The following is a 16,525-nucleotide window of genomic DNA, read 5'->3' on the forward strand; positions in this document are numbered from 1 at the left end:
GAATATTTGTCAAAAACTGAAAGGTTAAGTGTTAATTATTGAGTGGTCAGAATTATAGAGGACATATTTTGAGATATCACAGTTGAATCAACTTTGTAGACTGTTATAATGAAAGGTATATTTAACATGTTTTATGTGTTAGGTTGTGGCTAGTAAAAGGTATGGTTTTCTCTTACTAGTCTGGATTTCAGTATAACAGAAGCCTGTTTCTTTAATGCAAAGCAGTATGGATCATGACATAAATTGTTTAACTCACATTCACTGACAGTGGTGTTTTATAATAGCATTTTATTTCACCGCAAAGATTGTGATTCAGCTTAGATAAGCACAAATACAGTGTTAGGAAAAGTAAATATGCAATCTTTCAGCCAGACATGGTGATGCACACTTGTGATCCCGGTACTTGGGAGGCTGAGACAGGAGGATCCAGGTTGATGGCCAGCCTCAGCTACTTAGTGGGGCTCTCAGCAACTTAGTGAGACTCTGTTTCAAAATAACAAATAAAAAGGTAGGGCTGCAGGTGTAGCTCAGACGTAAAATGCCCCTGGCCATACCCCCCCTCTCTCTAATTTGATTTCAACCTGTTCAGCTGTACATCTTAAAAAACTTCTTTGTGAAGATATTCCCCTTTTGTTAGAAGTTAACAAAAGATATCTCATATAGTTTTCCTTAGAGCATCAGTACAAGACATTTCTTCAGTAAAAAATGTTTAACATTCTATTTGCTTCTTCGGAAAAGGTATTTCCTACAATTTCCAAAGTTTTACATATTATTTAGAACTTAGTCTACTTTAAAATTATACTATAAGAAAGTTCCTTTTGAAAATTGTAAGGCACTAATACAAATATATTTCTTACCATGATATTTGAGAGCAAAGTGTGGCGGGTCTGTGATGCTAGTTCCTCCAGTGCATACTCTCCCGTTCTACTCAGACACGGCAGTGCCCCTTATGGAACCCTTTGGAAATGTTTACTACAAATATTTTATTTTCTTGATGATTTTAACCAAGTGTTAAAGAAGAGGTACAAAATGAGTTCCTGGCAAAAGGTTTATTATACTTTAGGAAAAATGTTTTTTATTGCTTTTCAAAATTACTCTTAGTAATATTAATATTAGTTGGTCTTCAGTGTAAATCCATAGAAATAAAACATTATTCAAAAGAAATATGGTTCTGGGCATGGTGGCACACACCTGTAATCCCAGTGAACTTGGGAGACTGAGACAGGAGGATCAAAGGTTTATAGCTAGACTCAGCTACTTAGTGAGGCCCTCTTCACTTAGTGAGACCCTATTTTAAAATAAAGAACAAAGGATAGGGCAGAGGGTGTAACACGGAGCTAGAATGCCCCTAGATTCAATCCCCAGTGCTGCAAAAATAAAAAGTAAAAAAATTAAATAATAGTATAGTAATGAGTGAATTTTAATTTGGAAAAAAACTTTATAATTTAAAAACATTCTCATATTAGTATGGCATAGTTCTAATTAAATATAGGAAAGAATAAAAGTTTTTTAGACTACCTACATTAACTTCATTGATCATAGAGTTGATAGTAGCCATCCATGCTGACTTAAAAGTTAAACTTTCTGGAATATTGATAGTATTGCATTTTTTTTTTTTTTTTTCTGTACTGAAGATTGAACCCAGAGGCATTCTATCTCAGCCTTATTTTTTTACTCTTTATTTTGAAACAGCCTTACTAAGTTGTGGGGGCCTCACCAAGTAGCTGAGGCTGGCTGGGAACCAGTGGTCCTTCTATCTCGGCCTCCCAAATACTAGAATTACAAGCATGGTCCACCACGTCCAGCTACATCCATGTTTTGTGGAATTTTAATTGATGACAGTGAAAAGTAAGGAATGGTAGAGCTGGTAGTTATCATTGTACATCAACCTATGTTTTTTTCCCCTAGTTTTGCTTCTTTGCTAGAAGTTACCAGTGTTTAAAATCTTTGTTTATAATACTTGTCTTAAAAGTTTCTTCTTCCTTGGGTAGTACATTAAAAGAGTAATCTACTTTAGTAGTACATAGTAGAGGAGTGTACTCACTATTCTGTTACGTGAAGCTCATGTGAAGCACACTGGCTTGGAAACGGGGTTTTACTTCCAGTAGATTAGTCAGCTGTGTAGCACCTGGGCAGTTACTTGGGTTTCAACCTCTTGTGAATATATGTACTATGGTGCCTCTACTATTCAGAATATTGACTCTGGCTTAAATCATCTTCAAGGTACCTTCCCGCTCTAAAATTTTGATAGTAGGCCACATAATGGGGGTACTTTTGAAGTTGCTCCTCCTCCTTTTGCTCTTTCATGGTTTCATTTATAGTTGAGAGCTTTTGCTGAAAAATAATTATTAAGCATTCATATTCTGTGTCATAGTATTTGTTCTTCTGAGGATTAAGGTAGAAATATACGAATTAGACCTTTTTCTTTTTTCTTTTTGGTGGTACTGGGGATGGAACCCTTCTAATTCCGGGCTACACTCCCAGACACACACACACACACACACACACACACACACACACACACACACACACACATTTTTTTTTTTTTTTTGAAACAGAGTCTCTTACTCCAGCATGGCTGGCTTCGAACCTGCGCGATCCTCCTGTCTCTGCCTCCCAAGCGCGGGGATTACAAGCGTGCGCCGCCATACTGGCTCAATGAAACCTTTTTCTAATGCAACCTATCGGCTACCCACTCAACATAGGAACATATGTGGACGCTGTCATTCATGCACTCATTGACTTAGCAAACCGTTTGAATACTTATATTGTGCATGGGATACACGACTAAGAACCTGATAAGTAAATACATACTACATAATGTACCGAAAGGACACGTTTTTATGCATTGAGTAAAGGATTAGGCTAGACGATACCCAAAGGTTCTGAACCAATCACAGTTCCTCTAACATATTGCACATCATTTGACTATATACCTGATAGGTTACAAAATTGAGTCTTTAACATCAAGGACATACATTTTGAGATTTTGTGGATACCCAGTATTCTACAGCATTATTTTAATGCTTGAACCTGTTTCTGATTTGTTGCTGTACATGGTGTATGGCAGAACAAAAGTTGATATTGACTTACTGTGTTTTAATGACAAAGGCTTTAAACCTAGTATTTACAGAATAGCAATTTTCCCACACTGAAAAATCTCAAAGGAGATCACCAGAACAGGCTTTTGAAAAGGCTAGGTTACACAACAGTATTACAGATAGCCACCTTTTAAAAGTTTTTTAAGAATTAGTAATAGAAATCATGTGTATTGCATAATAAAGTGTGCCCTTTAAAATGTAGACTGGTAAAATTCCACACGTGAATTGGCAAGTATTTGGGGAGTAAACAGAGTGGGTAAATCAGTTATTATCAATTTTTAAATGAGTCATTAGTAAAACTCCTTTTGTCACTGTGAGATTTTGTCACTGTAAGAGTTTGTGCGTCATATTGTAATTCTAGCTTTATATATTAACATCAGTTGATACTAACATTCTCCATGAAGATACAAAAATGAGAATATACAACTTTTTTTTGTGTGTGTGTGGTACTGGGGGTGGAACCCAGGGGCTTTTCTACCTCTGGCCTACACTCTCAGACCTATTTTATACTTTATTTGGAAACAGGGTCTCACTAAGTTGCTGAGAGCCTCACTAAGTAGCTGAGGCTGGCTTCGAACCTGTGCGATCCTTCTGTCTCAGCCTCCCAAACGCTGGAATTACAAGCGTGCGCCACCACGCCTGGCAGAATATACAACTTTTTTTTTTTTTTTTTGGTGGTACTGGGGTTCCTGGAAGCCCTTCTACCTCCAGTCTACACTCCCAGACCTATTTTTACATTTTATATTTGGAAACAGGGTCTCCTAAGCCAGCGCGCGCAGCTGGCTTCGAACCTGTGTGATCCTCCTGTCTCTGCCTCCCAAGTGCAGGGATTACAAGCATGCGCCACCACGCCCGGCAGAATATACAACTTTTAAAAAACATTATGTGTCATAGTTGCAGCTTTCTAAAACAGGGAAATGTCCAAAAAAGTGATAGATTAGAATCTACATTAGATTCTTTTACACTGATTGAAAACACACTATATCTTAAGTAGTCAGCCTGGATTTTATAACTTGTTCCATGGTACTGGTTAAATTTGACTATTTATAAAGATTTTCCAACCAGGCGTGATGGCGCACACTTGTAATCCCCGCGCTTGGGAGGCGGAGACAGGAGGATTGCGCAGGTTCAAAGCCAGCCGCACTGGCGTAAGAGACCCTGTTTCCAAAAATAAAATAGGTCTGGGAATGTAGCCCGGAGGTAGAAGGGCTTCCAGGAACCCCAGTACCACCAAAAAAAAAAAAAAAAAAAAATTTTTTTTCCAAATATTTTATGCTGTTGAATGCCTATAGCATATATATATATATATATATATATATATATATATATATATATATATATATGTATTCCTAAATTTTAAAAAGTCAACTGAGTGCCACAAAAGATGATATAAGTTTGGACGTGTAATTTCCAAGTTGTTTTGACTAAAGTCCCAGTCATCTCATTCAGAAGATGGGTTTTTTTGTTTTTCCCATGAGGAGGGGAAAAGTCAAAGTTCCAAAAACTGTCCTCAAAGTGAGGATTATACAAGTTGGACATTGTAGACAGCAGTGTACAGGGCAGTGAGAAGGCATTTCAAGCCTCAAAATTAGTACTTCTTGTCTTTTTGCTTATTAAAATTTTTTTTGTTACTTTAGCAAAGGTAAATTATTGTGTTAAACTTTTTCAGCTGGGCGTGGTGCGGCATGCTTGTCATCCCAGTACTTGGGAGGCTGAGACAGGAGGATCACAGGTTTGAGGACAGCCTTAGCAAGTAGTGAGACTCTCATCAACCTACTGACACCCTTTCTCAGAAAACAAATTAGGGCTGGGGGTGTGGCTTGGATGTAGAATGCCCCTGGGTCCAATCTCCAGTACCACACACACAGATTATTTTTTCCAGAAATGTTGATGCTTCAGGGATATCAGTTTTTATTCCTCCTTTGGTTCTTCCCATTGTTCTAGGATAGGACTTGATACTGTTAAAACCTCAAGAGATGATCCAGAGTGAACTAAACAAAGCATCACCAAGGGGAAAGAGAACTGTTTTTAAAATCTTTACAGAAAACAAAATGTTAAGATTATATATAGATGTATTATTTACATTAGACATTGTATTAGAGTCCTCCTTACAGGAAATGAAATAGTTTTAGCACTCTTAGCATTAGAATCCCTGAACTGATGTCTATAGCTACAGTTTTCAAATGTATAACCTGAGATGAAGTGAATTTTGCATTCTGGGAGCACACCATGATCTATGTAAAAAGTGTTCATTTGGTGTATTTTTTTAAAAAAGAGAGAAAGCACTTTCATATTAACAGGTAGCATGTATATGAATTTTAGCTTTTCCTATTTGTTGTGTCTGTTGAGTGAAGTTAAATTGAGCATTCATATGTTTGCTGATGACATCAACTATTAAATGAAAGCACCTTATATTCTGCTGCTTAAACTTGCTTGTAATTGCACCTTTGTTACTGCACATGTTCACATAGAATGTTGTTGTAACTTGCTTCGTGTGGGTCTGGGTAGAAGATGAATGGGCCTACAGGATCATTTATTTATATTGTTTATATTATAATAATATATTGTAGACCAGTTGTAAGTTCATTTCTTTACAAATAAAAGCCTCTTCCATTTGGCTGGTCTACTGAGTTTTTGTTTTTTTTTTTTTTCTTTAAGCTTATGAGATATGGGGACACCTTTTAAAGTAAACAAACAAAAAGCTTAATGAGGGAGCCAAGGCGTAGTGGTGCACACTTGTAATCCCAGTACTTGGAAAGCTGTGACAGGAGGATCGCACGTTCACAGCCAGCCTCAGCTGCTTAGGGAGTCCTTCTGCAACTTAGTGAGACCCTGTTTCAAAGTAACGAATAAAAAATAGGGTGGGAGCCGGGCGTGGTGGCGCACGCTTGTAATCCCCGCGCTTGGGAGGCAGAGACAGGAGGATCGCGCAGGTTCAAAGCCAGCCTTGCTGGCTTAAGAGACCCTGTTTCCAAATAAAAATATAAAAAATAGGTCTGGGAGTGTAGCCCGGAGGTAAAAGGGTTTCCAGGAACCACAATACCACCAAAAAAAAAAAAAAAAAAAAAAAAAGAATAGGGTGGGGATGTAGCTCAGAGGTAGAATGCCCCTGGGTTCAATCCCCAAATCTGAAAAAAAAAAAAAAAAAAACCAGCTTAATGAGGGGTAGGAGATTTAAATTATAATTTAAAATTTTCAGCTGGGTATGGTGGTACACACTTGTAATCCCAGCATTCGGGAGGCTGAGACAGAGGATCACGATTTGCAGACAGCCTCAGCTACTTTAGTGAGGCACTCCATAACTTGGTTAGATCCTGTTTCAAAATAAAGAATAAAATATAGTGTGGAGTGTAGCTTGAAGGATGAATGCCCCTAGGTTCCATCCCCAGACTCACAAAAAAAAATTGCAAAGAGTATATGTGTTTTTGGAGGAGAGAGGATACTGGGGATTCAACCCAGGGGCATTCTACCACTAAGCTACAACCCCAGCCTTTTTAAAATTTCGAGACAGGTTCTCACTAAGTTACTGCACACTGGCCTCAAACCCACGATCCTCCTAAGCCTCCCAAGTCTGGAGAGTATAGGTATGTACCATTGTACCTGGCTCTAAGCTCCATTCATTCATTCGTGGTACTGGGGATGGAACCCGGGGACGTTCTACCTCCAAGCGACACCCCGAGCCCTATTTTTTATTCTTTATTTTGAAACAGGGTCTTACTGAGTTGCAAAGGGCCTAAGTGGCTGAGGCTGGCCACAAACCACGATCCTCCTGTCTCAGCCTCCTGAATGCTAGGATTACAAGTGTGTGCCACCACACCCAGCTAAACTCAGTATATTTAAAAATAATTCCTTTCCACGTTATGGCCAATTGGGTGGCAATATATTTAGAGGAAAAATTAACAAATATAGAGGGCCAGGTTTAAGACATTCTAAACTGTTTAAACACACCCTGTTCACTTGAACACAGAATATTATATCTACTTAACTCAATATAATTGGCTCTTTATTTGCATTTTTTATAGAACAATGCTTTTTATTCCTATTTTCTCTAAATATTTTTAATATCGTACCATCCAGTCCTTACAGTGTCTTCTGTTATTAGACTCTGACTTTGGGGGTGGGCATATGATTCAAGTGTGGCCAGTTATTTCCTGGGATTTTATGTCAGAAACTGGGAGGACCTTGGCAGCTATGGACTGCCCCTGGTATGGACCGGTGATTCTTCAGGTATTCCCCACAGTTGTCTTTCCAGAGCCCAGCTTTTGCTTACAATGGCCCAGCGTGGGTTTGTATTACAGATTGAGTAGCCTTTATTGGAAATGCTTGAGATCATATGCTTTTTGGGTTTTGCAGTTTTTCAGATTTTAGAATATTTGGATAGACTTTCCTGGTTAAGCCTCCCTAGTTCAAAAGCCCAAAATGCTTACAAATTTAAACATTTTTGAATGTGCTTAAAAAGTTCTGGATTTGGGAGCATTTTGGATTAGAATGCTCAATTTATACTTAAAATAATTCCTAATTATCCAGCAGCACTTTCCGGCATCCTAGACGGCTGGTGTTCATCAAGCGGCAAGTAAATGGGTTTCTTTACCATGGGGTCTCAAGTCCTTAGAGTGAAGTTCTAAGGGCATTGGGCATTTTCATGGGCAAAACAGATAGAAAACAACATTCTACACCTTTGACTCGGCCAAGCCGTGTTTGAGAAGTAATGGGTGGGAAATAACAGTAGTGTGGCAGCGACAGCTCACCTCGCCTCCCAGCCGCTGCCTGTGTGACCTTAAGTGAGTTTCTTAATTTTTATGTTTTATTTTCCTTACCTATAAGAAGGGGGTAATAATAATACCCATCACAGAGTTGTTAGGATTAGTCAGTTGCTGCATCTAAACTACTTAAAACAGAGTTGGCACACAAAGAGCACTTCCCCATCTTTGTTATTTTGTTTCTCCATTGCACTAGTTTTAGTACAGTGTGTGTGTGTGTGTGTGTGTGTGTGTGTGTGTGTGTGTGTGTCTGACATATTCGACAGACACTGGGAATTGAACCCAGGGGCATTCTACCTTCAGGCTAAATCTCTAACTGTATTTTGTTTTTATTTTGAAACTGGGTCTTGGTAGGTTCTAACCTGCAATCCTGTCTCTGCCCCCTAAGTACTCAGATTAGAAACATGTGCCACCACATTTGGCTAGGACATCTTAAAGGGAATTGAACCCAGGGGCATTCTACCTTCAGGCTAAATCTCTAACTGTATTTTGTTTTTATTTTGAAACTGGGTCTTGGTAGGTTCTAACCTGCAATCCTGTCTCTGCCCCCTAAGTACTCAGATTAGAAACATGTGCCACCACATTTGGCTAGGACACCTTAAAGTGATGGGAAGCCATCCATCTGTGGACCAGGAATTTAATTTACTGGGCCACAACTAGCACTTTAGAAATATGACACTAGCCAGGTGTGGTGATGCACACCTGTAATCTCATGTGCAAAATAACTAGAAAACAACATCAGTACTTGGGAGGCTGAGACAGGAGGATCATACATTCGAGGCCAGCCTCAGATATTTAGACCCTGTTTCAAAATGAAAAAAGACTGGGTATGTAACTCAAATGTAGAATGCCCCCCTGGGTTTAATCCCTAATACAAGAAAACCTAAAAATATATCTATATAACATGTAAGGATATGTATTGTTATGATATAAATATATCTTACAAATGTCAAAAATCTCACCAATTTTGGAAATGATTAGATTCTTGCAATATAATTTTTTAATAAATAATGGTCAAAAATATCCGTGTTGCTTAACTCGTAAAGTGATTCCAGACTATTCTGCTACTTATACTGCTTATCCAATAGTTATCACTGGGGGCAGTTGTGCTCACCCACCAAGGACAGTTAGCAATATGTGGACATTGTGTGTGTGTGTGTGTGTGTGTGTGTGTGTGTGTGTGTGTGTGTGTGTAACCCAGGGGCTTTCTATCTCCGGGCTATACTCCCAGACCTATTTTTACATATTTTTATTTGGAAACAGGGTCTCACTAAGTTGCTGAGAGCCTCACTCAGTGGCTGAGGCTGGCTTCAAACCTGTGGGATCCTCTGTCTCAGCCTCCCAAGCGCGGGGATTACAAGTGCGCGCCACCCCGCCTGGCTTTTCTTCCATGATTTTTAAAGCAGACCAAATAGCATTTGAGGCGGACATGGTGGCGCACACTTGTAACCCCAGTACTTGGGAGGCTGAGACATGAGGATCGCAAGTTCACGGCCAGCATCAGGAACTCATGAGGCCCTCCAACTTAGTGAGACCATGTTTCAAAATAAAGAATAAAAAAAACTCACTCTAAATTTGATAGAAATGTTTATTTAAATTCGCATCTTAAAGTTGGCGATGGAATCTCAGATTTACATACTTTACATCCAATCCTTTTGGCAGTACAAACAGTGTGGCCCAATGTCAGCTGGTTCCGCTTTTGTATTAACAACATGAGTATTTATAGATTCCTGAGCAGGCATTAAAAACGTCTTGGCGTTGTTTCTTTTATTTTTTTTTATTTTTAATTTTTGCGGGTCTGGGGGTGGAACCCAGGGGCATTTGACCTCCGCGCTACACCCCCTGCCCTATTTTTATTCTTTATTTTGAATCTCACCGAGTTGCAAAGGGCCTCGCTGAGTAGCTGAGGCTGTCCGCGAACTGCGATCCTCCTCTCTCAGCCTCCCAAATGTTGGGATTACAAGTGTGCGCCACCACGCCTGGCGTGGTTTCATTTTTAAAAGAAAATGCTATTTAATAAATAATGTCATAACCCCAAAGACACACACCAGAAAGATGCAAAAGGTCAGAGGGAAAAGAGCTTCAGTTCTGCTCATTTTTTTAGTGTCCTGAGTCACCCATTCTTTCCTATTTATACAGTTATGAGTCATAAACTTAGTTTTTAACATGGTGACATATTAACAGATCATTATTGCTATAGGCTTCTCCGTGTGCTCAGGATCGTGAACAGTAAGTGGAAAGAAACAGCATTTCCAGTTGACGAACGGGTCTACAGGCAACGCCATGTCTCTCACGTAAGGCCTGTGGCACTTAAACCAGCACACTGCAGCGATGAGAAAGCTGTTGACAAAGTATAGCCAGGGGATGTTCATCTCGACATATGCTGGGATCTCTACTTTAAGCAGAAGGATGACTACCTGAAGAAGTACAAATGGCAGCCAGGTGCCAAGGAAACAGACAATGAGCTTAGACAAGAGGATTTTTTTCGAATTCACAGTATACCTTGAGTGAGATGAAAAAGGAAAATAAAGGATCGTCTCATTCTTATAGGAAGCTATGTGAATAGCTTGTATCAAGGTAATAACTTCTGACCAGGAGGTTAGAATAGTAATCAACAAAATGACCACCAGGGACAATGATATCCAGTAACTCTGAATGCTAACGTAGAATGGACACTGGTAAGAAGAAACATTCTTTGCCTTCAGGCTTTGGTAAATACCTGGATCTCCCAAAACATAAGCAAGAACTGAAACCCAAATTAAAGTTACTGTAAAGAAATAAAATAACTTTTGACATCTACATGAAAGCTTAGTGGCTTTGGAGAAATTCAGACAATAATCTATACAAGCTATCAAGAAAACTGGATAATGCAAAAAGCCATAAGTTAAGGAAATAATTTGAGTAAATAGGCAGATGTGGTATTTAGTAAACCTAATGCCTACAAGAACAAAATCCCTGAAATAGGATATAATAGAAATATTTACCAACAGTAAAACATCAACGAATGCTAGTGAAACACAGAAATATTCCATAAAATTCTGATAGGTATTTTTCCTTCTCATTCTTAGTGTGACGATATTAAGTAGTATTTTCCCAAGTATGATCAAGAGTAGCAGACAGGTAACATCTAGAGGCTGGTTCCTTTTATGTAACTGATAATGAAAAGAACAGTTTTCTGAAGAAAGAGCTGTCATAGTGTTAAATTTCAAGATGTGCTGAAATGTATATGATGAAAGACCGCTTCACTTTATTTTCCATTCCTGCAAAAAAAGTAAGAAAAAAACCCTTAATATTATCCTAATATTATCCTTTTTTTTTTTTTTTTTTTTGCGGGTCTGGGGATGGAACCCAGGGGCATTCAACCTCCGAGCTACACCCCCTGCCCTATTTTTTATTCTTTATTTTGAAACAGGGTCTCACTGAGTTGCAGAGGGCCTCACTAAGTATCTGAGGCTGTCCGCAAACCACAATCCTCCAGTCTCAGCCTCCCGAATACTGGGATTACAAGTGTGCGCCACCACACCATGCCCTTAATATTATCTTGATGTTGTATCTCTATCTTAAAACTTTGCAAAGCAAGCATCTTTATTTAGAAAAAAACAAACTAGATTCAATCACTTCTCCAAGTAATTAAATACATAGCTGGGCGTGGTGGCTAACGCTTGTGATCCCAGCATTCTGGAGGCTGAGACCGGAGGATCGTGGTTCATGGACAACCTGTGAGGCCCTCTGCAACTCAGTGAGACCTGGTTTCAAAATAAAGAATAAAAGCCGGGGGTGGTGGCGCACACTTGTAATCCCAGCATTCGGGAGGCTGAGACAGGAGGATTGCGGTTCGTGGACAGCCTCAGCTACTCAGTGAGGCCCTCTGCAACTCAGTGAGACCTGGTTTCAAAATAAAAAATAAAAAAAAATAGGGCAGAGGGGTGTAGCTCGGAGGTCGAATGCCCCATGGGTTCCATCCCCAGACCTGCAATAAATAAATAAATAAATAAATAAGTAAATAAATAAAATAAAGAATAAAGCCAGGAGTGGTGGCGCACGCTTGTAATCCCCGTGCTTGGGAGGCGGAGACAGGAGGATCATGCTGGTTCGAAGCCAGCTGCGCTGGCTTAAGAGACCCTGTTTCCAAAAATAAAAAAGTATAAAATAGGTCTGGGAGTGTAGCCCGGAGGTAGAAGGGCTTCCAGGAACCCCAGTACCATCAAAAAAAAAAAAAAGAAAAAAAGAAAAAAAAAAAGAAAAAAAGAGAGAAAGAAAGGAAAAGAAAATGTGTCTGTATAATAAAAGTAAAAAGGAATACCGAGTACCATTTGATTCTGTTGTTTATCTTCTTTCTGTTGCTTACTTCTTTCCATGAAGTAAGCAGAGCTAAGCAGGTGCCTACTCGAGGGTGGTTCCTGGGTTTCCTGTCCACCGTGGACTGGATGAAAGAAAAGCCTAAATGAGATATCTATGATATTAATAAATTGGAAGAAAATGAGACCCAAGGGAGGATGTGCCACTGGCGGTGATAAGACGCAATAGAAAAGTCTCCTGGAGAGTGGGACCAAGGTCATTTTACAATGATTCCAGATCATAGAAACAGGCACAATGATCACCAACATTGTGGAAACCCATCAAGATGTAGATGAGACCAGTTTTATATATCTGCATCCCACTTCTCCCATAACCACTAAACATTCAGGTTTCTAATATTCTGTACTTTAAACTGGCTGCCAGGATAGAACTCCTTTGATAAGCTCCCTATCTTGAAATTTCCCTGGGAAAAAATGCTCACAGTAACTACAGGGATTTAGAGATTTATAAAATATGGTCTTTTTCCTGCATGCTTTTTAATTATTTATGCATCAACTCATATATGACCTAAAAGGTTAACGTGGAAGTCCTTTTCAAAGCCTCCATTTCTCCCACGGGCTTGCCTGGCAGTTGGCTCAGTTTGGAAGTATCAAGGGCCTCAGGGAAACAAACCATGATTTCTCGTTTACTTTTTTTTTTTTTTTTTTTTTTTTTGCGGGTCTGAGGATGGAACCCAGGGGCATTCGACCTCCAAGCTACACCCCAGCTCCATTTTCTTAATTCTTTATTTTGAAACTGGGTCTCACTGAGTTGCAAAGGGCCTAAGTAGCTGAAGCTGTCCGTGAACCGCGATCCTCCGGTCTCAGCCTCCCAAATGCTGGGATTACAAGCGTGCGCCACCACGCCCGGCTAAACCATCATTTCTTCAGGCTGTGCTTTTCTATTTGTAACCCAAGTAATTCTTAACAAAAGCCATACTTACTCTCCAGCAGGTCTTCTTGATGGATGATCTCCCTATGGTGTTTCAGTTTTTCTGCCTTCAGTTCCGTCACTGTTGGTCCCTTGCATTCACTCTGCTATAGCGAGATGCGGTGTGAGCAGGTGCCGTGTGACAGAAGACAGCAGCCATCTTACTCAGTACAGCCTACTTAGTGTCGCTGGCTCCAGACCCTGCAGAGAAAAGCGTCACCCAGTCACTGAGCAAGCTCTCGGTTTCTCTCCAACAAAAGGAAGGAGGAGGACAGTTACATGGAAGTCCACCAAAGACTGAAGACAGGCACAGGTAACACAGAGCGCATGTAAAGAAATCTTGCGTTACACTACATCCAGAACAGCAGCTCTCACAACTGTTGTGTTTCAGGCAGGATCTTGTGTAAAGCACGGGACATAAAACAACGTCAGGAACTCATAAGCACCCGTTCAGCCGCGTCAACTGTATAGAGCTTGGGACATAAACAACCCTGGGAACTCATCAAGCAGTTTGTTTTGACGCGTCAGCCTGTCTCGGACCAACAGGCCTGTGCTCCAATTGATAACAGACCTTTGGATCATAAATCTACTTATTGCATCTGATAGGCTTACGGCATCAGTACATTTGTGGAAATGAAGTGTTTGGTAAGGTTCCATAAGCCTCCCAAAGACAACTGACAGTGCAGAAGCCTACAGTAACCCTGTGAAAGAACAGCTGTCTTGACACGGTGTGCTGGGCTTCGCTCACGCTACGAGCCCACTCTGTGTACGATTCTGGTCCAGCAACTTCGCTCCAGCCTTGCTCTTTACTGGCTGAGGATCAGTGTGATCCTTCAGCCTTAGCATCTCCTGGACCAACTTCAGAACCTCCTCCTCCATTCCTGGACTTGGTTCTTTACCCCTCCTCCCCGTTTGTAACTCTTTTGTTAAGTATTTTGAAGTGCCCTAGGTTTTAGGATCTGTGTTTTCTTTTAAAGTCTTGTCTAACCTCAATTGTTAGATTTTCTAGTCCAAAGTGTATTGTTTGATTCTCATCCTTAGCTAATTGGCTTTTGGCAGAGTAGCTGCCCAGCATCCCAAACTAGCTTAACCTTATTACAGAATTTACTAATAATTTCCCACATGCTATAACTTTCAAGTGTTGAACAAACCTCTCGACATTGTAGATAGACACAAATTATGTATGATGTGACTTACTGGTCTTGGGAACTTGCAGACTGTTGCTCACAACACGTAGTAACAGTATTTATTTATTTTTATATTTCATTTTATTTTTTGTGGTACTGGGGATAGAACGCAGGGGCATTCTACCTTCAAGCGACACCCCCAGCCCTATTTTTTATTCTTTATTTTGAAACAGGGTCTCACTGAGTTGCAAAGGGCCTCACTAAGTAGCTGAGGTTGGCCACAAACCATGATCCTCCTATCTCTGCCTCCCAAATGCCCGGATTACAAGCGTGATAAGCGTGCGCCACCACACCTGGTTTTAGTAACAGTATTTAAATGACAAGTTACGCCAGGCGTGGTGGCACACGCTTGTAATCCTGGCATTTGGGAGGCAGAGACAGGAGGATCGCAGTTCACGGACAGCCTCAGCTACTTAGTGAAGCCTTCTGCAAGTCAGTGAGACCCTGTTTCAAAAGAAACAATAAAAAATTGGGCTGGGTGTGTAGCTCAGAGGTAGAATGCCCCTGGGTTCCATCATCAGTACCACAAGAAAGAAAGAAAGAAAGAGAGAGAGAGAGAGAAGCAAGCAAGCGAGCGAGCCTCTCTGGGGTTTTAATATCCCCTTTAGTTAGTCCTAACAATAATCATCAAATGTATATATTACTTTTCCCCATGAGGAAACAGTGCTGGAGTTAATGAGCACATTTATCCAAGGAGCAGGACTGGCAAAGTGTTGGAGCTGCAGCTCCAGCTCAGATCTGGTTTCAAAGCTCTTGTCCTCTAGTCAACCAGTTACAGCCCTGCTCACAACTGGAAACGCAGAGAGAGACCCAATTTATGAGATGAAAAAGCCTTCTAAAGAAGTACCATCTGAAATACGGTGACTCCTAAGATCTGACTGTCCATTTGGACAGTACAATCTTCCTCCTCCCAAAGGTAAATTTAAACTCTTCAAGCTGTGGTTCTTGTTTGATGATACATATCCAAATCCAGTGAAAACAGATGTCACTCAGCTCTGACAACTTAATAGGTATTTTGTATTCATTCATTTATATATAAAATTAAGAAAGCACAAAACAAAGAAAATATAGAAAGCATTTTTTAAAAAATAGGTTATAGCTGGGTGTGGTGGCACACACTTGTAATCCCAGCATTCGGGAGGCTGGAAGAGAAGGATCACAGTTTGTGGACGGCCTCAGCTACTTAGTGAGGCCCTCCGCAACTCAGTGAGACCCTGTTTCAAAAATATAAAAGACTGAAGCCAGCCTCAGCTATTTGGTGAGGCTCTCAGCAACTTAGTGAGACCCTGTTTCCAAATAAAGTATAAAATAGGTCTGGGAGTATAGCCCAGAGGTAGAAAACCCCCTGGGTTCTACCTCCAGTAACACACACACACACACACACACACACACACAGACTGAAAAAATAGGGCTGGGGATATAATAGCTGGAAGGTACAATAACCCTGGGTTTCATCTCCAGTACTTAAAAAAAAAAGTTCAATTCAATGATCCAAGCGCTAACCTTAAGAAAAAAAAGTGAATTAAACCCAAAGTAATCTGGAAAATGGACATAATAACTGCAAATTAACAAATAATGGGCCAGGCTTGGTGGTGCACACCTGTAACCCCAGTATTTGGGAGGCTGAGACAGGAGGATTGCAGTTCACAGCCAGCCTCAACAACTCAATGAGGCCCTGTTTCAAAATAAAAGATAAAATAGGGGAGGGGACGTAGCTCAGGGGTAGAATGCTTCTGGACACACACACACACACACACACACGGAAAAATCAATAAGGCAAAACTGGTTCTTTAGACCGGGTTGGTGCCTCACAATAAAACAATAAAAGTATAAAACAATAAAAGTGGTAAACTTCTAGCCACACTAGAAAGAAAGAAATAACAAGAGAGAACGTTTAGAGAACGTGTCTGAGAAATGACTTGGAAACAGAATAAAAGTGCTCTACAACTTAATCACAGCACAACTAGATGACGGGGAGGGAGGGTGCAGTGAAGACCCCGGGGAGATGCCCGTGCACCCCTGCTACAGTAACTACACTGAAAGGCTGGCCACCCTGCTCCTGGCAAGGAAGGGGAACACCTAGACCTTGACCCGGGCCTCGTGCCAGACACGAAACAAACGAAAAGCGGACCACTAGACTCAGAGCACAAGTAAAACGAAAAGTTCTGGCAAACAAGAGGAAATATTTGCAATTTTGGTCAGGTGGATT

General features: G+C 40.4%; 1 protein-coding gene across 1 annotated transcript; it reads right to left on the minus strand.

The window, feature by feature from the left end:
* Window positions 1-10,038: 10,038 nt before the first annotated feature.
* Window positions 10,039-12,193, minus strand: GPR160 (G protein-coupled receptor 160; the record flags this gene model as incomplete). Its single annotated transcript, XM_080695919.1, has 2 exons — window positions 12,172-12,193; window positions 10,039-11,121 (listed from the first exon to the last, which is right to left on the minus strand). Exon 2 carries the CDS (start codon window positions 11,053-11,055, stop codon window positions 10,039-10,041), a length of 1,017 nt encoding a protein of 338 aa, XP_080552045.1. The 5' UTR covers window positions 11,056-11,121; window positions 12,172-12,193.
* Window positions 12,194-16,525: the final 4,332 nt, after the last annotated feature.

Source organism: Muscardinus avellanarius (assembly GCF_963383645.1).
Source record: "Muscardinus avellanarius genome assembly, chromosome: 5".
NCBI classification, from domain to species: Eukaryota; Metazoa; Chordata; class Mammalia; order Rodentia; family Gliridae; genus Muscardinus; species Muscardinus avellanarius.